The sequence below is a fragment of the Artibeus jamaicensis genome, unplaced genomic scaffold (genome assembly GCF_021234435.1).
Source record: "Artibeus jamaicensis isolate MK-2021 breed Jamaican fruit bat unplaced genomic scaffold, CSHL_Jam_final contig_700, whole genome shotgun sequence".
Classification (NCBI taxonomy): Eukaryota; Metazoa; Chordata; class Mammalia; order Chiroptera; family Phyllostomidae; genus Artibeus; species Artibeus jamaicensis.
The window spans coordinates 1,228,609-1,253,170 of record NW_026521930.1 but is presented as its reverse complement, the minus strand read 5'-3'; the positions used below and the strand labels follow the sequence as shown (position 1 = coordinate 1,253,170).

At 45.8% G+C, this 24,562-nt stretch overlaps 1 protein-coding gene across 3 annotated transcripts; it reads left to right on the top strand.

Annotated features, from left to right (window-relative positions):
* The first annotated feature begins 69 nt into the window (after positions 1-69).
* Positions 70-24,503, top strand: EARS2 (glutamyl-tRNA synthetase 2, mitochondrial). 3 transcript variants are annotated; one of them, XM_037158837.2, is made up of 9 exons: positions 73-418; positions 2,185-2,340; positions 9,602-9,791; positions 11,492-11,964; positions 13,086-13,194; positions 16,378-16,531; positions 16,643-16,773; positions 23,102-23,237; positions 23,682-24,503. In XM_037158837.2, exons 1-9 carry the CDS (start codon positions 280-282, stop codon positions 23,763-23,765), a joined length of 1,572 nt encoding a protein of 523 aa, XP_037014732.2. In that variant the 5' UTR covers positions 73-279; the 3' UTR covers positions 23,766-24,503. The 3 variants fall into 3 exon arrangements, with proteins under 3 accessions (XP_037014731.2, XP_037014732.2, XP_037014733.2); XM_037158838.2 differs by having other exon boundaries at positions 74-285; XM_037158836.2 differs by lacking the exon at positions 23,682-24,503 and having other exon boundaries at positions 70-418; positions 23,102-23,620.
* Positions 24,504-24,562: the final 59 nt, after the last annotated feature.

Below are 24,562 nucleotides of genomic sequence, written 5' to 3'. Positions count from 1 at the left end.
TGGAGACCCGCCTCCTCCGCTTCCTGGGCCCAGCCCATGCCACGCTTCACCTTTCTGCAGCGGAGAGGGGAGGACCCGGAAAATTGCCCACTCGGTTGGCTCCGCCCCCTAGAGGCCGAGCTGGGCCTCGGCTGTACTAGGGTTGTGAGTTTGCAGGCTTAGTGGTCCGCGCCTTTCAGGGGTGAAGTTCGGGGGGGGGCCCCCTGTGGAGGAAGCGCGTTGGCTAGGAGGAGTTCCCGGAAGTGACTCACGGAGGCCACGTGGGCGAGAGCACAGCAGATGGAGGTGCTCCTGAGGAGGCTTTTGCAGCTGGGAAGGACCCCAGGAGTCTTGGGGCACTCCTCGGGACCCTGCGAGGCTAGCTTAGGCACTGATCCTGGGGCTGCAGTGCGGGTGCGGTTCGCCCCCAGCCCCACAGGTAACTTGGCGGACGTGAAGCTGCTGGCTGAGGCCCACCGATGATGCTCCGGTGAAGTCAGACTGGGAGAGGGCAGCATGACCTCATTTTACAGAGGCAGTAACGGGTCCACGAATGGACCTTTTTTTAAAAAATATTTTATTGATTTATCTTTCGAGGGGAAGGGAAGGAGAGGGGGAGAGAAACATCAATGTATGGTTGCCTTTCCTGCGTCCCCTGCTGGGAACTGGCCTGCAGGGAACTGGTCTGCAACCCCAGGCATGTGCCCTAACTGGGAATTGAACCGTGATTGTCTGGTTCACAGGCCCACGCTCAACCCACTGAGCTACACCAGCCAGGGCACGGACCTTTTAAGATTTTATTTATTCATTTTTAGACAGGGGAAGAGAGGGAGAAATGGAGAGAAACATCAGTGTGTGGTTGCCTCTTGTGCACCCTCTACTAGAAACGTGGCCCTTAACTCAGGGATATGCTATGAGAATCAAACCAGTGACCTTTTGGTCTACACTCTGGTGCTCAGTCCACTGAACCACAGTAGCCAGGCCTTTATTTTTTTGTGTTTAATCCTTCTAGTAGATGAGGGCGTTGGAGCTCATACAAGTTAAAGCACCCAAAGGATAGCAATTAATAAATGGTGGGTGCAGAATTTAAATCTAGGTTTATTTCACATAAGAGGTCTGGCTTTCAACTCCTGGACCCCTGTCTTCTACCTTGGGACCACTGGTTTGTGGCGGACTTGCAATAACTGCAAGTCACACATAATCAGTGTTAAAATGAGACTGCATGACACCAGGGAGCTTTACCAGCCCTGTGCCACCACCTGTACTTGAAGGTGCAAATGAGCTCCTTGTGCAGACAATGCTGTGGGCTAAGCCAAAGAAGGTAGGAAATAACGGCCCCGAGAAAATTGTTAATTTTAAGTTTTCAGTCAGGAATGATGGGAAAGTAAAATCTTAGAATTTTAAATTCAGGTGACGAGAAATAATCACAGAATCAAGTTACTTTTGGTTAGCATTTAAAGCCAACATTTGAGGTGAAAATCTCAAATAGACAAAATTCAAAGTGTATGATATGCAGTGCATAGAGAATGTATGGAAAATATCATTTTACAGTATCTTTAATTTGTCATTTTTCTCCCTGCCTGGTGTAGCTCAGTGGATTGAGCTTGGGCCTGCGAACCACAGGATCGCAGTTCGATTCCCAGTCAGGGCACATGCTTGGGTTGCAGGCCAGTTCCCAGCAGGGGACACACAAAAGGCAACCATACATTGATGTTCCTCTCCCTCTCCCCTTCCCCCCTTCCCCTCTAAAGATAAATAAATAAAATCTTTTAAATAAATAAATAAAATTTGTCATTTTTCCTCAAGTACATCGTTGAATTTGCATAAGTTAAATACGCATGTAATGATGGTTTCAGTGACTAAGCCTCTGCTGCTTCTCATTTGGGTGAAACTTGACCTTGAGGCAAATCTTAAAGTAGAATGATGGATGCATTTTTGAGGAGTTGGAGCCTTTTACAAGATGACATGCTCCAAAACTTGGGTGGTCTTCTTCCAGAAAGAGGCTAAAGAAGTCACCACCCTGTGCTCTTCTATGGCAGTCTAACTGTCTAGGTGCAAGCTGGAGAGATGGGGCAGAGCTGGTGGTTTCTTGGGCTTTGGTATTCATGGACATACTCTATCACACCCAAAGCTCATTTGACCCTGGGCTGAGGCTTGTCAAGGTCATGTTACCATCTCGTTGGAACTGTTCTCTTTTTCTACCAGGCTTTTTGCATCTGGGTGGCCTCCGCACTGCCTTGTACAACTACATCTTTGCCAAGAAATTTGGAGGGAGCTTTATCCTGCGGATGGAGGACACGGACCAATCCCGCCTTGTGCTCGGGGCAGCAGACAATATTGAGGACATGCTGGAGTGGGCAGGTGACATCTCTCAATACCAGAGATTTGTGAAAAGGAAATGTTTATTTAATGCTGTACAGACTTAAAGTAATGACCTACGGTCCCCATTAAAAAATATCAAAGTCCTTTTGGATACTGGCAAACACCCACAGTGTTTCCTTCTCCCTCTGCCCCAATTTGGGTTACCATATCTCAGGAAAAGAAGCAAATGTCCATGTTTCAGGCCGTTGGCACTGTCACCTGTGTCATCGTCCAGGCAGGATCTCTAATTAATCCAAAGCCACGTGGCACCTTCTTATAGCCTACTGGAAAGAGTTCTTCGTACCCATTTTCTAGGCAAAGTCTCTTCTGCTTTCCAGGCCATGTGGCCCTCTCCTACCAAAGCTGTAGAGGTCCCCACTCTGGCCAAAACTGCATGGTTCCTCTCTCTACCAAAGCTACGGGGGGGGGGGGGGGGTTGCATTCTGGCCAAACTGCGTGGTTCCCTCTTAACCAAGCTGCAGGGAAGGGGTCCCCACTCTGCCAAAGCCGCATAGTACTCTCCTCCAAAGCTGGGGCTTGGCGGGCGGGGGGGGGGGGGTGCATGGCCACTCTGCCAAAGCTTAGTGGCAGTTCTCTGCTAAAGCGGCATGGTGATTCTCTCTACCCCAATTGCAGGGATCCCCACTTGGGCAAAGCCTCGTGGCTGTCTCCCTTATGTGGCTGCATGTGGCCCTCTTTCTGCACGGCCACAGCTGCATGTGGCTTTCTCTCCTCAATGGCTGTTGAGTCTGAGTTTTAAATCCCCGTGCCAGTCCTCCTCTGCAGCCCCATTTCCGGCTCCTCCTATAAGTTATACCTGCCAGCATTCCTGTATTATTCCAAGTGTACTGGGCTGCCATTATGAGTCTGGGCAGCGGTGGCCCCATATCATGGAGCCAATCTTCTCCAAGCTCCCAAACAGGCACTGTAAGGGGTGGGGGGGCAGGGACCTGCCCCCCAGTTACATCTTGTGGGGAGAGTCCCTTTCCATCCCCCTGGCTCAGAGCATGGCCACAGCTATTTAACATATCTATGCAGCCAGTTAAAGGTTATAGGTAGGTTAAATGACCATGCCAGAGATTAGCTGCAAAGCAGTTGCTGTACAGAACACCTCTCGATGGCCCTACTCCATTTGTCCGTTCCCCCAACTCACAACCTGCAGGGGGGGAAGGGGTGAGGATATCTTATATATCTTTCTAATATTTCCTGGACACCTTGAGTTCTGGACCCCATTCCAAATCCCTTTTTGGGGCCCCCCTCTTGGCTGCACCCTGTTACACTCCCACAAACACCAGGATGGAGAATAAGGAGTTCTTAGAGAGATGGGACATTTGTGCTTCCTGGGTGGCAGCTAAGGTGCCACCTTCCTTAGGTGCCACCTAAGAAGATGCCAAAGCTGCCTGAAGAAAAGGTCCAAGGCTGTTTTTAGATTCCTGTTCTTATCCCAGAATCTCAAGTCCCCTTGGGAGCAGGCAGAAAATAGACCGAGTATAAGATGGACCTGGAGGATGCTAGACCTGCGGTAAGCTGGAAGAAATTCCAGTCCCTTATTTCTAAGTGGGAATGCTGGCTCAGCTTGTCGAATCTGACTTCCAAGAGGAACCGAAATTCCAGAGTTTTTGTTGTTTCTTAACGAATGCCTTTCATTGTTAAATCTGAGCTCGGGTTTTTGGGATTTTTTTTCAGTACCACATTATATGAGCCAAACAAAATGTGTGTGTCCTCACATTTGTTCTTTTACAAATGAGGAACTGAAGTCGATCGTCTCGTGGGAAGTTTAATCCCGAACACAGCTAAGCTCAGGGAGGACAAGGAAAAGTATATTTGTGTTCCTTGGGTGAGCAGTTGCCTGTCTGCTGGAACAGGTATGACTAGTTAAGTTTTCTAAGAAAAAAATACAGAAAATACTAAGACCGTTTTGAGATGTATATTTTAATCTCAGGTAAATTATTAACTGGACTTTGGGTTCCTAAAGGGCAGAAACTGATTTCATTTCTGTCTCCTATCATAAAGAATTATATCAGCTACTCAGTCAAGAGTAGCTGAATAAAAGGCATTCTTTACCCAAAACCATTTACTATGACCCAGGTAGTGTTCCAGCACCAACAGAGACCCTGTGCTCAGTAAATAGGGGAAGATGGGTAAACAAATCATTCTTGTCAGTAAGAAAAGGGTAGCAGGTTTGGGAGCCCATAGGGAGGGATGCTTATTTAGACAGGGTGGTCTTCACTATGGAGGTAATGCTAGAGCAGAGACTGACACAAAGCGAGGGGCCAGCCCTGTGGTTACCTAGGGGAAGAGTGCTCAAAGCAAGGCAACAACATGGAAGCTAAGTGCTGGGCGTGTTAGGGGAGCAGCCAGGAGGCCAGTATGACCCAAGCACAGTGAGTAGAGCAGAGTAATGAGAGGTATGGGCAGAGCTGTTATGCCATGTAAGCCAGGTGAGAACTCTGATTATATGCAGGCATTCTGCTGGGCACAAAGGGTGGCAATGAACAGGTGCCAGCTGTTTGGAGCACAGCTGGTCCAGCACAACTGTGTAAATGAAGCCTGCAATCCCTACCCCAGCATTGTGGTGACGCAGAGGCCAGGTTCCTAGGCACCCAGAGTGCTGATTGCTGGAGCTTCTTGCTTCAGGGGTCATTCTTTTTTTTTTTTTTAACATGCAATTAACATAATATGAAATTTACCACTTCAAATTGTACAATTCAGTGAATTTTAGTATACTCACCATGTTGTGCAATCATCGCCACTCTCTAATTCCAAAACATTTCTATCGCTCCAAAACGAAACCCAGTATCTATCTAATAGTAGTGATTACCTATTCCTCCCTCTTCAGCCCCTGGCAACCAGTCCCTGTGGTTTGCCTATTCTGGACATTTCATACATTGTAAATGGAATTCTACAATCCATGGTCTTTTATGACTGTCTTTGACTTAGTGTAAAGTTCATCTGTGTTGTAGTATATGTCAGTACTTCATTGTCTTTATGATCAAGTAGCAGTCATTGTGTAGAAATACCACCTTTTGCTTATTTATCCATTTATCCAAGAATGGGCATTCAGCTTTTTTCTACTTTTTGGCTCTTATGATTCACTGCTGTGAACATTTATATACTAGTTTTTATGTGAACATGTTTTCTTTTTTTTTTTTTTTTTTTTAAGATTTTATTTATTTATCTTTAGAGGAGAAGGGAAGGAGAGAGGGAGAGAAACATCAATGTATGGTTGCCTTTTGTGTGTCCCCTGCTGGGAACTGGCCTGCAGGGAACCTGCCTGCAACCTGGGCATGTGCCCTGACTGGGAATCGAACCGTGATTTGTCTGGTTCGCAGGCCCGCGCTCAATCCACTGAGCTACACCAGCCAGGGCAACATGTTTTCTTTTTTTTTTTCCCACTGTGTGTGGGGGAGGGGTCTGAGAAAGAACAGTGCCACTTGCTCAGGTCTCAGTCAGCTTTCAGTTACTTCCCCCACTACCCACAAGGAAATTGGGCCCTTCTGATGCTGATTCCTGGGTGGGTGGGTTTGTGTACATTCTAGGATCCTGTGGGTCTATCCAACAAACTCTCTTGTGAGGTTGGGAGTTTCTCTGCCACTGCAACCCCACAGTGTTTTTCAGTCAGAGGTTTTGAGGATTTATTTCCTCATACTGGAACCCCGGGTTTCCAGGTCTGTCTTGCTCCTCAGTTTTTCCTCCCAGTTTATCTGCATGCAGTGTGGGACTGCCCACTCTGCAGCCACTGCCTTGCCTACCTGTCCTCCAGTCACTACCTTGCTGGGAGTCCTCTACACCCCAGCTGCCTATCTCCACACCTCCTACCAGTCTGGGTAACTGTTTCTTTTTTTTTTTAATTTTTTTATTGATTATGCTGTTACAGTTGTTCTATTCCCCCCTTCATTCCCCTCCACCCTACCCCCCATCCCCACCATTACCCCCCTTTAGTTTATGACCATGTGTCTCAAGTCCTTTAGATTCTATATTTCCCATACTATTCTTGCCCCCCCATCTATTTTCTATCTACTGTCTATGCTACTTATTTTCTGTACCTTCTCCCTCCTTCTCCTCCTCCCACTCCCCTGTTGCTAACCCTCCTTGAGATCTTCATTTCTATGTTTCCACTCCTGCTCTAGCTGTCCTTTTAGTTTGCTTTCGTTTTAGGGGTGGTAATTAATAACTGTGAGTTTGTTGTCCTTTCACTAGTTTCTTTAACTTCTTTTTCTTAGATAAGTCCCTTTAACATTTCATATAATAAGGGCTTGGTGATGATGAACTCCTTGAATTTGATCTTATCTGAGAAGCACTTTATCTGCCCTTCCATTCTAAATGAAAGCTTTGCTGGGTAGAGCAATCTTGGATGTAGGTCTTTGGATTTCATGACTTGGAATACCTCTTTCCAGCCCCTTCTTGCCTGTAAGGTCTCTTTTGAGAAATCAGCTGACAGTCTGATGGGGACTCCTTTGTAGGTGACTGTCCCCTTAGCTCTTGCTGCTTCTAGGATTCTCTCCTTCATTTTAATCTTCAGTAATATAATTATGATGTGCCTTGGTGTGTTCCTTCTTGGGTCCAACTTCTTTGGGACTCTCTGAGCTTCCTGGATTTCCTGGAAGTCTATTTCCTTTTGCCAGATTGGGGGAAATTCTCCTTTATTATTTGTTCAAATAAGTTTTCCACTGGTGGCTGTGTCTTTCCCCCCTTCTGGTACCCCTATAATTCGGATGTTGGAGCGTTTAAAGATGTCCTGGAGGTTCCTAAGACTCTCCTCATTTCTTTGAATTCTTGCTTCTTGACTCTTTTCTGTTTGGCCATTATTTGCTTTCTTCTGGTCCACTCCATTGATTTGAGTCCCAGTTTCCTTTTCCTTGCTATTGGTGTCCTGTGCAATTCCATTCATTTCAATTAGTTTTGCCTTCATATATTTGTCTAATTTGTGGCTATAATCAACCAGTTCTGTGAGGATCCTGATGACCAGTGTTTTAAACTGTGCATCTGAGAGTTTTGCTATTTCTTCATCGCTTAGATCTATGGGCTCTGGGGCTTTGAGATCTTCTTGCAACATTTTTGGTCTGTTCTCACGCTTTAAGTGTGAGAAGCGGCACCTTGGACTCCCAGGTGGCTGGGTTGTGACGCTGTATGTGGGGGCGTGGTCAGAGCGGGGAAATGGCGACCCCCTCTGCTGTTTCTCGCAGCTGGGTGAGGATCAGCGCCTTAGGTGGTTCACCTGGGCCGGGCCACTCAGAGTTGCTGGGTTATGACACTGTATGTGGAGGTGGGGTCAGAGCAGGGAAATGGCGGCGCCCGCCACTGCCGCTTGCCGAAGGGACCCGCTAGGCCCCGGTCCAACCGCCCACTCCCTCGCCTGTCCACCCACGCACAAATGCGCGACCTCAGTCAACACGCAGCCCCGGGCCCGGCTGTCTCCCCCGGGGTTGCTCGCCTGGTCGCTCGCTGGGTCGCTCACTAGGTCTGACCCTGCGCCTGGATTCCGCGCCCGAGTCCATCTGACCGAGACCTCCTGTACAACCCCGCTTCACCAGCCGCTGGTTTCGCCCCTTACCAGTCAGGCTGAAGAATTTGTTGTTATCGGACTTCTGAAAAGTTCAATTTTCCGTGTTCTGGCTGTGTTTTCTGTTGCTAATATTTAGTTGTCTGTAAACTTGGTTGTGTGAGAAGGCACGGCACATCCACCTATGCCTCCATCTTGGCGGAAGTCTGTTTTCTTTTTTTAAAAAGTTTTTTAATTGATTTTAAAGAGAGGAAAAAAATTGTTGATTTTTTTCACCCACTTAGTTCTGCATTCACTGGTTTCCTCTCATATGTGCCCTGACTGGGGATTGAACCCTCAGCCTTGGTGTATCAAGACAGCACTCTAAGCAACTGAGCTATTGGCCAGAGCTGTGAACATGTTTTCAGTTCCCCTAGTGGAGTTACTCTTAAACCCTAGGATATCCACGTGCTGAACCCATTCAGTTAGGTCAGGAAAGGAGCCCCAAATATACCTAATCCAACCCTCTTTTCTAACAAATGAAGAAGTGGAGGCCCAGTGGGAGAGGGAGCCTAATAATACTGAAAACAATTATGGCCAAAGCTGACCGAGTGCCTTGCACATATCAGGCAGTGCACTAAGCACTTTACTGTGACCACACTCACAGTAAGTTTGTGTTCTTTTACGAATGAGGAAATGTAGTCTCTGAAAGGCAACTCACTCAAGGTTTGCATACTGGCCAGTGAGTTCAAACCTGGACAGTCTCCTCCAGAGTTTGTGTTAATGTTGAATGTGCAGGGTTATCCGTGTTCTTATCTTCCTAATTCATTTGAAAGCTATTTAAAGCGCAAAAACACCATCATTCAACTCTTCTGTGTCCCCTCTGCTCCGTCCTGAAAACGTTCATAGTTTAATGCGCCCTTTGTGACCTGAGGAACCTAGGCCTTGGGTTGGAGATTTTAGATTTGGCCATCATGTTTCCTTGGGCTTATGTTGCATTTGTTAGAAGGATGCCATAGGGCTGAGTCCTCTGTGAGCACCGATGGCTTTTAGTTCTCAGTCACTCTGCATAGCAGGCCATCAGCTCTACTTTTCAGAGAAAGGAGCGGAGGCTTACCAAGGCTAAGGAATGCAAAGAGGAAGTACAGTGAGTCATTAAGAGCATGGACTCTGGGGCCAGCTCACCCGGATTTGAATCTAGTTGTGCCTCTTATCCTTGGCCAAGTGATGTAACCAAGTCCCTCTTTGCCTCAGTGTCCATGTTAATGAATGGGAATAATAATGGCATCTACTTGGTGTTGTTCTGAGGCTTGTGGAGACCACAAAATATAAAAACAGCTTGGCACTTTGGTACTTCCACATCTGGACCCCTTGTCATAGCCAGTCAGGGGTAGAGCCAGCAGACCAACCAGGCCTTCTGGGCTATTCCCTGAACCACATCTTTCTCCTGAGTTGGCTGTGCTGGGCCTGGGTGGGTTTCCCCACCCTAGGAAAAGGGTGGGCAGAGGGGACATGTAGTTGGCAGTGAGGACATGGAGCCAGCACACCTCTGCTGGACTTCTCCTCCTCCTCCCATTTGTGTGACCTTAAGCATTAAACCACTCTGTGTTTTAACCTTTCATCTGTAGATGGGAAATCATGGTAGTACTGAGCTCACACATTGCTGGGAGGATTAGAAGCTTTCTTCCATTTGCCAAGCCCTTAGAGCAGTGCCTGAGAACCAATGTCATGTATAGCTCATGGTTACTATTTTATGATTAGTCTCTTTCCATGCTTCAGGCATTCCCCCTGATGAGAGCCCACGCCGGGGAGGCCCCACTGGGCCCTACCTGCAGTCCCAGAGGCTTAAGCTATATGCCCAGGCCACAGAAGCTCTGCTGAAGACTGGCGCTGCTTACCCCTGCTTTTGCTCACCACAGCGGCTGCAGCTGCTGAAGAAGGAGGCCCTGAGGAGCCGCCAGATGCCCCGGTGAGAGCCCCAGCCTGTTATGCTACCTTTCCAAAGTCGAGTCTGTTTGTTAGCTGTTGGCTACATAACAAGTTACCCCCAGACTTTTACTGTCTTACGGTTTCTGTGGGTCAGGACTCAGGGTTTCTCTCAGTGCTGCAGCCAAGGTCCTGGCCAGCTCACAGTCATCTTAAGGCTCAGCTCACAGAGAATCTGCTTCCATTTGCCATGGGGCTGTTGGCAGACCTCAGAGCCTCACTGGCTGTTGCTTGGACACATCTCCATGCCACTCGGGCCTCTCTGTAGGGCAGCTCACAGCATGGCGGCTGGCTTTCCTTAGAGTGAGCCAGGGAGAAAGTGAGAGAATAAGACAGAAACCAGAGTATTTCTGTAACCTAATCAAGGAAGTGACAGTCACCAGTTTGGTTTTGCTCTGTTCATTAGGAGGAAGTCACCAGGTCCAGCCAACACTCAGAGGAAGGGGAGGACACAAGAGCAGAAATACCAGGAGGGTGGGAGGGATCACTGAGATCATGTCAGAGCTGCCAACTGGGTCCCAGGCAGAAACACTTAATTTTAATTACTCGTTATTTTGCATAAGTAAAATTTTCTCATGTTCAGAAAAATACATACACAAAGCTCTCTCCCAACCCTGACTCTAGCTACTTAATTAATTTTTTTCTCCAGAGACAACTGGTGTTAGAATTTGCTTATGTTTTCTGCAGAGACATTCAGTACGTACACTGATAAATGCATATCATTTCTCTTCCTCTTTCTTCAAATGGTAGCACAAAATATGTGTATTGCACAACTTCTTCTCTCATGGATTAGTCTGTATCAGTGCACAGGTTTCCTGATGTTTGCATAGTATTCTATTGTATGGACATATCATTATTTACTTAATAAGTTCCTTACTAAGGTATACATTATTTCTAATCTTTTATTATAAAAAAGAGAGAGTGTGGCAAATGATGTTGACAGGCATCATTTTGTTTCGTTGGAATCTTTGAGACATGGTGCTAACTGGTGGCCCTGCACTAGCTGCACTCCTGGCAGGAGTGGCATCATAACTCAGTTCCAGTTTCAGTGAACTGTCTGTACAAGGACCCAGATGTTTGGACAAGGTCACGACATTCACTACAGCACTGATTTCCTTTTTTTTTTTTTAAGATTTTTATCTTATCTATTTTTAGAGAGTGGGGAGGGGTGGGAGAGAAACATCAATTGGTTGCCTTTCATGTAGGCCCTACTGAGGGCCCGGCTCACAACCCAGATATGTTCCCTGACTGGGAATCGAACTGGTAACCCTTTGGTTCGCAGGCCAGCACTCAATCCACTGAGCCACACCAGCTAGGGCTGATTTTTTGTTGTAAACAATGTACTTATCTACTGACAGATTACTTTTGGGGGACATTTTTTAAAGATTTTATTTATTTATCTTCAGAGGGCAAGGGAATGAGAGAGGGAGAGAAATATCAATGTATGGTTGCCTTTCACATGTCCCCTGCTGGGAACTGGCCTGCAACGCAGGCATGTGCCCTGACTGGGAATCGAACCATGATACTCTGGTTCACAGGCCCAAGCTCAATCCACTGAGCTACACCAGCCAGGGCAGACAGATTACATTTTTGGCCTAAGGTCATACAGTTATCAGAGATAGAGATAGGGCTCATGCCTGTCATCAGTACTCTTAGCAGCTATGCTGCTCTACTTCCCAACAGGTATGACAATCGGTGCCGGCACCTGAGCCAGGGGCAGGTAGCCCAGAAGTTGGCCGAGGACGCTAAGCCTGCTATCCGCTTTCGCCTAGAGGAGGAGGCACCGGCCTTCCAGGACTTGATATTTGGCTGGAATCGGCATGAAGTAGCCAGTGTGGAGGGGGATCCGGTCATCCTGAAGAGCGATGGCTTCCCCACATACCACCTCGCCTGCGTGGTGGACGACCACCACATGGGCATTAGCCATGTGCTGCGTGGCTCAGAGTGGCTTGTCTCAACCTCCAAGCACCTGCTTCTCTACCAGGCCCTGGGCTGGACACCGCCTCGCTTTGCCCACCTGCCTCTGCTCCTCAATAAGGATGGCAGTAAGCTGTCCAAGAGGCAAGGGGACATTTTCCTGGAGAGTTTTGCTGCTGCTGGGTTCCTCCCAGATGCCTTACTTGACATCATCACTAACTGTGGCTCAGGGTTTGCAGGTACCTGCTCACCTGAGAGGTCACCATGGGACCATTGCAGTGAGGAACCAGGGCTTGGGTCCAGGCCTACCTGATCCTCAGTCCGGCTGTGCCACTTATCACCTATGTGAACTTGCACAAGTTCATTCTTTCATTCCACAAATATTTATTGAGCCAGATACTGTGTTAGTACTGGGGCTACAACAGTGAACAAGACAGGCATAATCCCTGCCCTCAAGGAGCTTATGGTCTCTGAATCTTGGTTGCTTCATCTGTAAAATGGGGCTAAGTGGTTGTCTCTTAGGTGTAAGTTAGCATTCACTGAGCACATGAGGGTAAGGCTCCAGCATAGTATCTGCTACACGATTGCAGATACTATGTTTATTACAATTATGTTACTACTATAACAGTATTACTGGTATTACTGTGACCCCAGTTTATTCCAAACTAAGCTCTATCCTTGGCCCAAAACTTAGAGCCAAATCCTAGAGAAGCACCAAATATGATGACGTCTTTGTGGGGAAGATTTCTGAAAATGAGACAGTAATAGTCTGCTTAGTATTGACTCTGCTCTTACTTAATCCTTAAAATCCTTGTTAGATGTTTATTATGTCCACTGTTTGCAAGAGGACTGGGAGGCTCTAAGAGGATAGGTAACTTGCCAGTGTCACACAACTAGTAAGTGACATGGCAGAGGCTCACTGTAGGCTGATGTCTAACCACGATACCCACTAGCTGTATGGGACAGAGCTGCTGCTTTTGAGAAGCAGCTCCCAGCGCAGCATTCTTAACTCTGGCTGCAGGAAGCTTAGAAAGCATTCTGGTTCTCAGAACCCCCCAGGCCAATGGAATCAGACACTGCAGTACAGCTAGGCAGTGGGCATGCTGTTCCTGCAGCTCACATCTATGAGGGCAGTGAAGGTAGATTAAGCCTGATTGTTACCAAACTGTTTCTTTCCTTAGTGATAGAATCCTTTCTGCAAATGAAAGTTCATTTGGGCCCTTGGTATAAAAATAGCTAGAGGTTGAATCTCTTTGATGAAAATGGGATGGGGAGCCCAGAGCATGCTCACTCAAGCTCCCTTAGAGTTGAAACTGCAGGGAGAGAGGCAGTTGAGCAGCTGGACTTCCCTCGCTTGCAGAAAACCGAATGGGCAGGACCTTGCCAGAGCTGATAGCACAGTTTGACTTGACCCGGATCACTTGCCACTCGGCCCTGCTAGACCTGGAGAAGCTCCCAGAATTCAACAGGTAAGTGGGGGGCTATAGAACCCCTGGCAGAAAAGGGCTTTCTTACTGATGATGGATCCCCACAGCAAAGGGTCCTGTGGGCTCTGGAGTTGCATACACCTGATTTTGACTGTGGGCTCAGGTGTCTAGTGTTGTGTGACCTCTTCAGGCCTCTGTTTCCTCTTTTCTAAAATGGGCCTAATAACAGTACCCACTTTGTGCATTGTAAGAGTTCAGTTAAATGTTGCATTAAAGTATTTGCACAGTCCCTGGCACACAGAAAGTACCCTGTCGATGGTAGGTATTGTTTTATCATTACCAATATTGGATACCCTTGTATGGATTTTGTTGACCACCAAAGCCTGGTGGAGAGCATCTTCACTTTAGAACCACTCCCACCTGCCAACAATAAACAGGCACTTTCTGCCAACAATAAACATGCCACCTATTTCATGTTCAAGTGGTCCTTCACTCAGAAACCTCCAAACACAATTACAGTTCCCTTCATTGTTGACATGTCCCAGTCTAAGGGCTTGGGTGGTAAAGCAGCAGACAGGTTTATATTCATGGTTGTAAGGACCCCTGTTGCCTTCTCTTGAGCACTGGTTTGGGGACAGGCTCTCCTTGGTGCTTCCTTCACATGAGCCCAGGGAACTCATGAATGGCAAGTGTTTCAGGGCTATTACTTCATTTACTTATGCACTCAACCTGTGAGGTCAGTTTTATTATTTTTCCCTTTTTTACATATGAGGAAATGAAGACAGAGGAGTTACCTAACTGGCCCAAGTTCACTTAGTAAATGGTGGGTATCTCTTGAATGAGGTATTTAAGAACAAATGCAACACATACACTGACTGCTACTTGTACTCTGCCTTTCTTATGGAGAATGCAGTATTCTCCATAAGAGAAGATGGGGTGAGACCTGGAAGATTTTTTGTAGCCTGCTCTAGTACCCCTAAAGCATATCGGTAGCCAGAGGAGGACAGAGGTGGGCTTTGCTTAGTGTGATTTGGGGAGGAGATGTGGCTTTGGGATACCCACAGGTTTAACGCAGCCGAAGCTTTTATGTTAGATGTTCCAGTAACAAAGGCACTGCTGTGATTAGTTCGTAACAGTAAAGAGAGCAGTAGTGGTTGTCATGGCAGCAGCAGTACTAGTGCTGTGGTGGAAGTAGTAATAGTGATTAAGTCATCCAGCACTTATTGTGTCCCAGGCCCTGGACCCTACTTGTGTTGTCTCAAGCAGGGCCATCAGGTCTTTGATTCCTTTTCTTCTACTGTCCCCTCTAGCTACTAGGGACATCCTGGAAATAGTGTCAGTACCAACTTCATGTGATTTTTTTTAATTGCTCTAAAAAAAATTATGTGTTTGGTCACTCTGTACTCCACATAGCCTCCCAGGGGCTCTCATCCTCCCTGACGTGCCGGGGCCTCTGTTCCGATCCCTGCCTGTCTCCAGTGCCAGTTGTGGTAGCGAGGCAGGCCTTGTGCTCAATGCTTTACTGGTAGTCCCTCATTTAATCTACACAGTGATCTCTGAAAGAGGCCCGCTGTTGTTCCTGCATTAGAGGTGACCATCCTGAGGCTCCGTATGGTCACGTGAACACCTGGCGGGGCTGGCCTCACTCGCAGGCCTGTCCAGTTACAGATCCCATGAGATGTTCACCAACCCCTGGCTGCCTGTTGGGCTGGGGCAGCCTAGAGAACCAAGGACTGACAGGGCCTGGCTGGAGGGTTGGAGTCTCAGAGTCTTCGCTATTTTCAAAAGAAGAAACAAGACAAGTCTAGAAGAGAGAAAAAATTTTTGATTTTTAAAATTGATTGATTGATTTTTTTAGAGAAAGGGGAAACATCAATTTCTTGTTCCACTTATTGATGAATTCATTGGTGGATTCCTGTATGTTCCCTGAGTAGAGATTGAACACACAATCTTGGTGTATCGGGAGGACACTCTAACCAACGGATCTACCCAGTAAGAGTGGGGGTGATGGAATTTCAACTAAAAAAAAAATCTGAACTTTTAAACTGGGAGCTCTGAATCGTTCCCATTGCTCATAATCCGAGAAATTCATATTTTTATCTTTTGCCCTTTTGTGCCCTTTGCCCTTGAAGCCTACACTTCAAGCTGTAAGAGAAAGGAGACACTGCTGATTCTGCTTTGTAAATGGATGCCTGGAGAGCTCAGGCAGGTGGCCCGGGGGGTGGCAGTGGGCCAGGAGAAAGACAGGAGGGTGGGGTAGGGACAGAGGGGCTACAAACCAGAAAGCTCTGGTGGTGTAAACTAGGCAGCCTCTATTCCGCTCAAGCCACCTGGAGCATGGAGAATGAGGACCCTTTGTGGCCAGATCTGATAACCCAACAAGAGAAGTCAGAGCCCTGGATGGTGTAGCTCAGTGGATTGAGCATTACCCTATGAACTGAAAGGTCATTGGTTTGATTCTTGGTCAGGGTACATGCCTGGGCTTCAGGTCAGGTCGCCAGGTCGGGGCATAACAGAGGTAACTGATCAGTGATTCTCTCCTTTCTCTCTCTAAAAATAAATAAATGAAATCTTTCCTTAAAAAGTCAGAAATCTCTTATTTTTGTGTGATATCTTCCTAGTTAAAGTGTTAGCTACCATTTTAAAAACACTAAAGCAGCATATTTCTAGGTTGCTGGCTTGCTTATTTATTTATTTATTTATTTATTTATTTATTTATTTATTTATTTATTAGAACTTGGAGAAGGAAGAAGGGAGAAAGAGAGGGAAAGAAACATCAATGTGTGCACTTGCTTCTTGCACACCCTCAACTGGGTGGGTACCTGGCCCACAACCCAGGCCCGTGCCTTTACCTGAAATCAAACCTACAACCTTTTGATTCACAAACCAGTACTTAATCCACTGAGCCACATCAGCCAGAGCTCTAGGTTGCTTTTTAAAGATTTTATTTACCTACTATGAGAGAGAGGTTGAAGGGACGGAGAAAGAGATGGAGAGAAATATCCTTAAGTTGCTATTCACTCATCCCCAGCTGGATACCTGGCCCACAACTCAGGGATGTGCCCTGACTAGAAATCCAACTGGTGACGCCCCAGTTCGCAGGCTTGTGCTCAATCCACTGAGCCACACCAGCCTGGGCTCTAGGTTGCTTTTTAAAGCTACCTCTTTAAAACCTTAACCAGATCCCTTTAAGTGTAAAGGGAATTCTTTTGGCTTCTCCCACAGGCTGCACCTTTGTCGGCTGGTGAGCAATGAGACCCAGAGGCGCCAGCTGGTTGGAAAGCTGCAGGTGCTTGTGGAAGAGACATTTGGGAGCCAGCTGCCAGACAGGACTGTCCTGGACACAGCCTATGTAGAGAGGATCATCCTCCTGAGACAGGTGTGGGATTGGGAGCTCTGGGAGACTGAGGGAGTGGCAGCACCCCCATTATTACCCTTCCAGCATGTCAGCCCTGTCCACAGTGCACTGAAGGTCTGCCTCTTCCTCCAGGGTCATATCTGCCGCTTGCAGGACCTGGTCTCCCCAGCACACTCCTACTTGTGGACGCGCCCTGCTGTAAGACGAGCACAGCTACATGCCATCTCAGAGAAGGTGGATATGATTGCCAAGTGTGTACTAGGGTGAGTCCCCACAAGCCAAGCTCAAGGTTCTACACCCTCTTACCCTCTCTTCTCTCAGGGTCTCCTTTACCCCAGGGCTTGCAGTTGGGCCTGCTGCACAACTCATGGCTAGTGAGAGGTTCTTGGTGAGCTAATCGCTCACTGACTCTTTTGGTAGGAGGGGAGCCCAGAGGAACCCAGACTCTCCCTGAAAGAGGTGATGCATTCAGACTCTGGTGTTATACTCACCTGGGTTCCATCCTGGCTTCACCTCTTACTCATCCAGTTAGTTCACCTGCCTAGATGACTTCACTTTGGGCAAGTTACTGCACCTCTTTGAGCTTGTTTTCTCATCTGAAAGGTGGAGATGATACAAGTTCTTACTGTAACAGTATCAGAACACTCTCAATAACAAGGGTGGAAAACAACCATGGAGAGGAATGACTGGTCTGTGTAATCACAGTCGTCAGAACAAGGGTGACTTGAGGCTTAGCACAGGGTCCAAAAATATGTCCCCAAGTCCCAGTTTCTCCTTTTATCCCTTTCACTGCCTGCCCATCCTCCTCCACATTGGCTACTACTTCTGCAGAGGCTCTGGACGAGGTACATGGAGAATGCAATTCTCTTCCAACTAATGAGTGTATTTCCTTTTACCTAACAGTACTGGGGTGAATGGCTTTCCTTCATGCCTCCAGGGTAATGCCATCCCTAGATTTCACTCTTGTGTAAGTGATCCATGGTGACTCACAGACCATCCAATATTTAGCCAGAAGAGGAATGAGGAGAAGAGGAGACAGATGGGACACCTCCCCCTTGTGAACTGGCTTAAAAGCTACACATTCATTTCCATCTGTATCTCACTAGCTATCTTATGGCCATACCAGGCCACAAGGGAGTCTGGGAAATGTGCTTTCTTTAAAAGTATACTGTCTTGATTATGCTATTACAGTTGTCCCATTTTTTCCTTCTTTTTATTCCCCTCTGCCTTGCACCTCCCCCCCGCCCCAGCATTCCCTACCCTTAATTCATGTCCATGGGTCATACATGTAAGTTCTCTGTCTTTTCCATTTCCTCCATACTATTCTTATCCTCCCCCTATTTTCTACCTACCATTGAAGTTTCTTTTCCCTGTACCTTTTCCCCCATTCTCCCCTTCCGCCTCCCCTCTGATAACTCTCCATGTGATCTCCATTTCTGTGTTTCTGTTCCTGTTCTAGTTGTTTGTTTAGTTAGTTTGTTTGTTTGTTTTTAGGTTCCATTGTTGATAATTGTGAGTTTGATGTCATTTTACTGTTCATATTTTTTCTCTTTTTTTCTTAGATAAATCCCTTTAACATTTCATATAATAAGGGCTTGGTGGCGATGGATTCCTGTAACTTGACCTTATCTGAGAAACACTTTATCTGTCCCTCCATTCTAATTGAAAGCTTTGCTGGATGGAGTAATTTTGGATGTAGGTCCTTGCCTTTCATGACTTGGAATACTTCTTTCCAGCCCCTTCTTGCCTGTAAGGTCTCTTTTGAGAAATCAGCTGACAGTCTTATGGGAACTTCTTTGTAAGTAACTGCCTCCTTTTCTCTTGCTGTTTCTCGAATTCTCTCCTTCCTTTTAATCTTGGGTAATGTAATGATGATGTGCCTTGGTATGTTCCCCCTTGGGTCCACCTTCTTTGGGACTCTGAGCTTCTTGGACTTCCTGGAAGTCTATTTCCTTTGCCAGATTGGGGAGGTTCTCCCTTATTATTTGTTCAAGTAAGTTTTCCATTTGTTGCTCTTCCTCTTCTCCTTCTGTTACCCCTAAAATTTGGATGTTGGAAAAATTAAATTTGTCCCAGAGTTTCCTAAGCCTCTCCTCATTTGTTTGAATTCTTGTTTCTTCATTCTGTTCTGGTTGGATGTTTCTTTCTTCCTTCTGGTCCACACCATTGATTTCAGTCCTGATTTCCTTCCTTTCACTGTTGGTTCCCTGTGTGTTTTTCTTTATTTCACTTTGCATAGCCTTCACTTTTTCCTCTATTTTATGACCATCCTCAACCTGTAAGCATCCTGGTTACCAGTGTTTGGAACTTTGCATTTAATAGATTGGCTATCTCTTAATCACTTTGTTCTATTTGGGGAGTTTTTGTCTCTTCTTTCATTTGGGCCATATTTCTTTGTCTTGGTGCACTTGTTATGTTGTAAGGGGCGGAGCCTTAAGTATTCACGAGGGTAGGACAACCCTGGTTGCTTAGTTGTGGTGCTATATGTGGGGGAGGGGTCAAGAGGGAATAATACCACGTGCCCCACACTCTTAGGCTTTCAGTTACTTCCCCTGGTACCATAGTCAAATTGGGCCCTTCTCAGGTGGATGGGATTTTATAGGTTCTAGGACCCTGTGGGTCTCTCCAATGAAACTCTCCTATGAGGCTGGGAGTTTCTTCTGCTGCTCCAGTCCCAAAAGATTTTACAGCCAGAGGTTTTTAGGCTTTCTTTTCTTGTGCTGCAACCCTGGGTTTCAGGGTCGTGTGGTCTGTCTTGCTCCTCAGTTGTTCCTCCTGGTTTATCCAAACACAAATGTAGGACCACCCAGTCCGCCAGCCACCTCACCTGCCCTATTCTCCATCCGCCATCTTGCCACTCATCCTGTCTGCCCCGACTGCCCATCTCCGCTCCTCCTACTGGTTTGAATGAGTGTTTCTTCTTTAACTCCTTGGTTGTTGGACTTCCATACAGTTCAATCTTCTGGCAGTTCTGATTATTTTTTGTTTTTAAATTTGTTGTCCTTTTTTTGCTTGTATGAAGAGGCAAAGTGTATCTACTTATGCCTCCATCTTGGCTGGAAGTACGAAAAATGTACTTTTTTTAACTTGGGACCCATGTAACCAACTAAAAATTTTGTTACTACATACAAAAGTGAGACCTGGATAGTGTGTTCAGTTGATTGAGCAACACCCTGCAAACCAAAGTGTCACCAGTTTGATTCCCAGTTGGGGCACATGCGTGGGTTATGGGCCAGGTTCCCAGTGGGGGAGCATGAGAGGCAACCACACATTGATGTTTCTCTCCCTCTTTCTTTCTTCCTGATCCTCTTTCTAAAAATAAGTAAGTAAAATGTTTTTTAGAAAAGTAACTTATCTAAAATGATACAGCCAAGCCATGGCCAGGTAGCACAGTTGGTTAGAGAGTACACCCAAGGTTGAGGATTCCATATCTGGTCAGGGCACATAGAAGAGTCAACCAATGAATGCATAAATAAACAGAAAAACAAATTGATGTTTCTTTCTCTCTCTCTTTCTCTGTCTCTTTTCCCCTCTCTCTAAAATCAATTTAGAAAGAGAGGGAGGGAGGAAGAATGGGAAGGGAGGCAAATGGTACAGTTAGTAAGTCAGAGGGTGAGGGATTCAAACCCAGTCATTCTGTGTTGAGACCACATGTCTAATGAAACTTGCTCTTGCTTCTCCTTGACGTAAAGTACTTGGACAGTACCTGAATCCTAGGAACCTTCCATGTATTTTTATAATATACAATTTGAAGTGAAAAGAGTATATGTACACCCTGACTGGTACAGCTTAGTGGGTTGGGCATCCTCCTGCAAACCAAAAAGTCACTGGTTCAATTCCTGGTCAGAGCACATACCTGGGTTGCAGGCCAGGTTCCCAATTGAGGGTGTGTAAGAGGCAGCCAATCAATGTTCATCTTGCTCTTTTCTCCCTCCCTTCCCCTTTTTCTAAAAATAAATGAATAGAATATTTTTTAATATTGGAGCAGGGCTTTTTTTTAAAGATTCTATTTATCTTTAGAGGGGAAGGGAAGGAGAGAAGGAGAGAAATATCAATGTATTGTTGCGTCTCATGCATCCCCTGCTGGGAACTGGCCCAGGCATGTGCCCTGACTGGGAATTGAACCGCGATACTCTGGTTCACAGGCCCATGCTCAATCCACTGAGCTATACCAGCCAGGGTGAATAAAATATTAAAAATATATATATAAGTGGCAAGAAATACAAATGGTACAAGAGGGTTTATAGCAAAAAATGTCTTCCCTCCTACTTCAATCCCCCAATAGAAAAGGAGCCATACTCAGCAATTTCATTTGTGAATTGTCTATATTCAAGGATATGTATATATAACTTTATTCTTAAAATTTTTTAAATTTGAAATTTAATATTTTGATCATTAATACATTCAAACCTCTTAAGCCTGGGCTTAAAACCTAGAAATGGTGTGGTGTATATTGGGAGTCCTGTTTGTAATCCTTGTCCCCATTTGCCCAGTTCCAGAACCCTCTGTATGTTACTACCATTCTTTTTTTTTTTAGAGAGAGAAGGGAGAGAAAAAGAGAAACATATTGTATTATTGTTGCACTTATTTATGCATTCATTGGTTGAGTCTTGTATGCGCCCTGACAAGGGATCAAACCCACAGTCTTGGCGTAACAAGATGATGCTCTAAGCAAATGAGCTAGCTGGCCATAGCCTACTCTTCTTAACTATATCTAAATAATACTTTTTATTTTCCCCATTTTTTTTACACAGAAGGCACAATACAACATACAGCTAAAAAAAGACCATTCTGTGTCTTTTTTTATTTCACTTAATATGTATATATATTTTGATCTCTCCAGTGCTTACAGAGTGTTCTCATTCTTTTTTACAGCTACACCTATCCCATTATTATACCACTTTACCACCATTTATTTAACACCCCTCCTACTAATGGACATTTGGATTACTTCCAGATTTTGCTGTTATAAACAATGCTGCAATGAGTAACCTTGAATAGACATTATTAAGCATGTTTGCAAGTATAGCACCAGGATAAATACCCAAGAGCTGTTATCATTAGTAATAATACTCCCTTAATTTTGCACATTCCACTATAGTGGCTGTTAGTAGTAATTCATTGGAATTAGTGTCTTAACTCCCTATCCTGCTATGGGAATTGTATTTAGAGGCACTCTGGTGCTACCACTCAAGGCAAGAAAGCTGATACATAAATGATCAGAAGTTCCCCGATCTCTAAAAATCTCTTCTGTGCCCATGTCAAGCTCCAGGCCAGATCTTAGTTCTGAGCAGCCGTTGTTGGCCATCTGGGGCCTGTCACTTTCACCTGCTCCTTGGCAGGTTGTTTCCCCACAGTGACATTAAGGAGAGTGTCTATTTTTCCCCACATTACCTTTTATATTTTCAGTATTTTATCTCTTTAATTTCATAAATAACAGCAATCATGTCACCCAATTAATGATGCAGTAAGAATGATTACTTTGCTCTCAAATTGGAACTTAGTTCCTCAAGCCCTAGAATTAATAAGGAGATCTGTCTGCGCCGAAAGGCTATTTGCTCAGGTCTCTTATAAACCATTACCCAGAGCCAGCAGCACTATACACTGAACCAGCTTCTGGAGTAGAGCTGTCCAGATGCCGTTGTGAATGAATGGTCATTGTCAGAGTGGGTATCATGGACCATCTGTCTCACATAGACTCCCTCCCACCATGTGTTGGTCTCTTGCTCTAATTCCAAATCAGGGCTGGGGCGAAGTTTTTGCAAGTCCAGCTCTAAATGAATAGGAAATTCCTCTTGAAATCAAACATGATTTTGGGAGATCTCGGCCGGATTGCCAGAAAAGGGCAATTTGCTGGCCCAATGAAGCTGCAATCCTTAAGTTCTTCAATCTGTGGGCAAAGGATGGTTGTAGCAAGTTGGTGGCAGGGCTCTTACTGGGGCTACAGTCTCTTGATTGCTTCCTTTCTGCTCTCCATTTTATATCTCCAAAAGTCTCCCCTTTTCCCCAGTCTTGAAGCTGTGTTTCAGATCATTTCCCAGAGGACTTCATCCTTCCATCCTACATCTAACCCATTCCTGAATCTCTTTTAGATCCTCTTGCAATGTCTGTGAGCTCTTGGGTGTAATAAATATTAGCGAACTTTTTATTGAAGTAAAAGATCTAATACTTTTGAGTACTTACTACCTATTCAGGCAGTGTGCTTAGTTCTTTACATGTTTTAATTTCGCCACACCATAGTCCTGTGAGGTGCAGATGCTGTTGTCATCCCCACGTGACAGTTGAGAAAACTGAAGCATAGAAATTACTTGTACAGAGGTAGCAGTTAGTAAATCCTCTTATTTTGGTATGGTCTTAGTTTCTCTATGTTATGCTCACATATGCCTAGATCCTCTGTAATGTGGTCTTCTAGTTGTTTTTTCTTCCCCCAACCTGAATGGGGATGAGAGTAGTAGATATGCCCTCCCTCCCCTCTTCCTCAGGCAGGCCCGAATATTGACTGTGCTCTTTATATTATAGCTGATTCATTGCCTTCCAAAGTTCTCCCTCCCACCCACTTGCCATTGGCCTCATAGACTGACCCTTTTCTAGGCTTTTAGAAGGACCTGGTATGAGCTTAACTCAGGATATACTGAATGCAGAACTGAAGAAGCTGTCGGAAGGTCTGGTTGGCACCAAACACAGTGATGTGATGAAACTCCTCCGAGTGGCCCTCAGTGGACAGGCGGTAAGGCGGGCAGATGGGTTGGACTGTTTATGGAGCTCTCATTTATCCATTCAGCTATCATTCACCAGTAGTACTGAACTTATCTTTCATACAAAGGTGAATGAAACATGAATACTCCTCTCACTCAGTCATTTCAGGAGACAATACCTATTGAGTGCCTACTGTGTAAAAGCACCATATTAGATACAGAGGATACAGTAGTGAATAAAACACACACCCACCTTTTCTGCATGCATCATGGAGCTGGCAGTTGATGAGAGGTAACGGACATATCAGTACAAAAGAATAGGCTCCTAAGATGCAGCCGCAGCCTGAAAAATAAAAAACAGAAATGCAAATTCTTTCCTTCGGGGTTAGCCTGGGGTATGTCTGGACTGAGGCTGGGCTTTCGTTCCTTAGGCAGCTTAAGATCATACGAAATGTTTTCTGTTTTTTTTTTCTTAGCAAGGACCACCTGTAGCTGAAATGATGGTGTCTTTGGGACCAAAGGAAGTGCGGGAACGAATACAGAAAGTGCTTTCCAACTGATGGGATGTACTGGACACTGGAGGTAGCCCTAGGAACCTGTTGTGTTTGGAAACTGCCTTCAGAGCAGAGGAGCAGGAGGCCTCTGGCCCATCAGAACCAAGAGTAGAAACAGAGTCTCTGGGTGCACACAAGTGCATTCACAGCTCCAGGCAACTCTGTCCTCACCAGTCGGCTAAGGAAGCCCAGATCCTTCTCACCTCCGTGAGTCTGGAGAAGACCTCATGCCTGGTTCTGATACCACGTTATATGGCAGAGGTTATAAGCTAGTTCATAGAACAGTTCAGAGGGTTCATCTTTAGGCCGACCAGGCAGCTGTAACAAAATGCCACAGACTTGGAGGACTTAACAGAAAGTTATTTTCTCACCGTTCTGCAGGCTGCAATTTGAAGATCAAGGTGTTGGCAGGTTTCCTTTCTCCTTGGCTTGCTGCTGACTGCCTTGCTGCCTTACATGGTCATCTCTGTTAAGTGTGCCCTTAGTATCTCTTTCTATCCAAAAGTCCTCTTATAAGGACACCAGTCGGATGGGATTAGCACTCACCCTAATTGCCCAGTTTTACCTTCATCACATCTTTAAAGACCCAGCTGCAGATACAGTCACATTTTGTGGTCCTGGGGGTTAGGGCTTTAACATACAACTCCAGAGGACACAGTTTAGCTTATGACAGCTTGGCAGCAATCTGGACTCAATACTCAGGCCTATTTTGGACTTTGAGCAATAAAGTTGGCAAGCAGGGATGATCTGGATGTCAGACTTTTTTGGGCCTCCAAAGAGAAGTTACTCATCTGTTGGGTGGG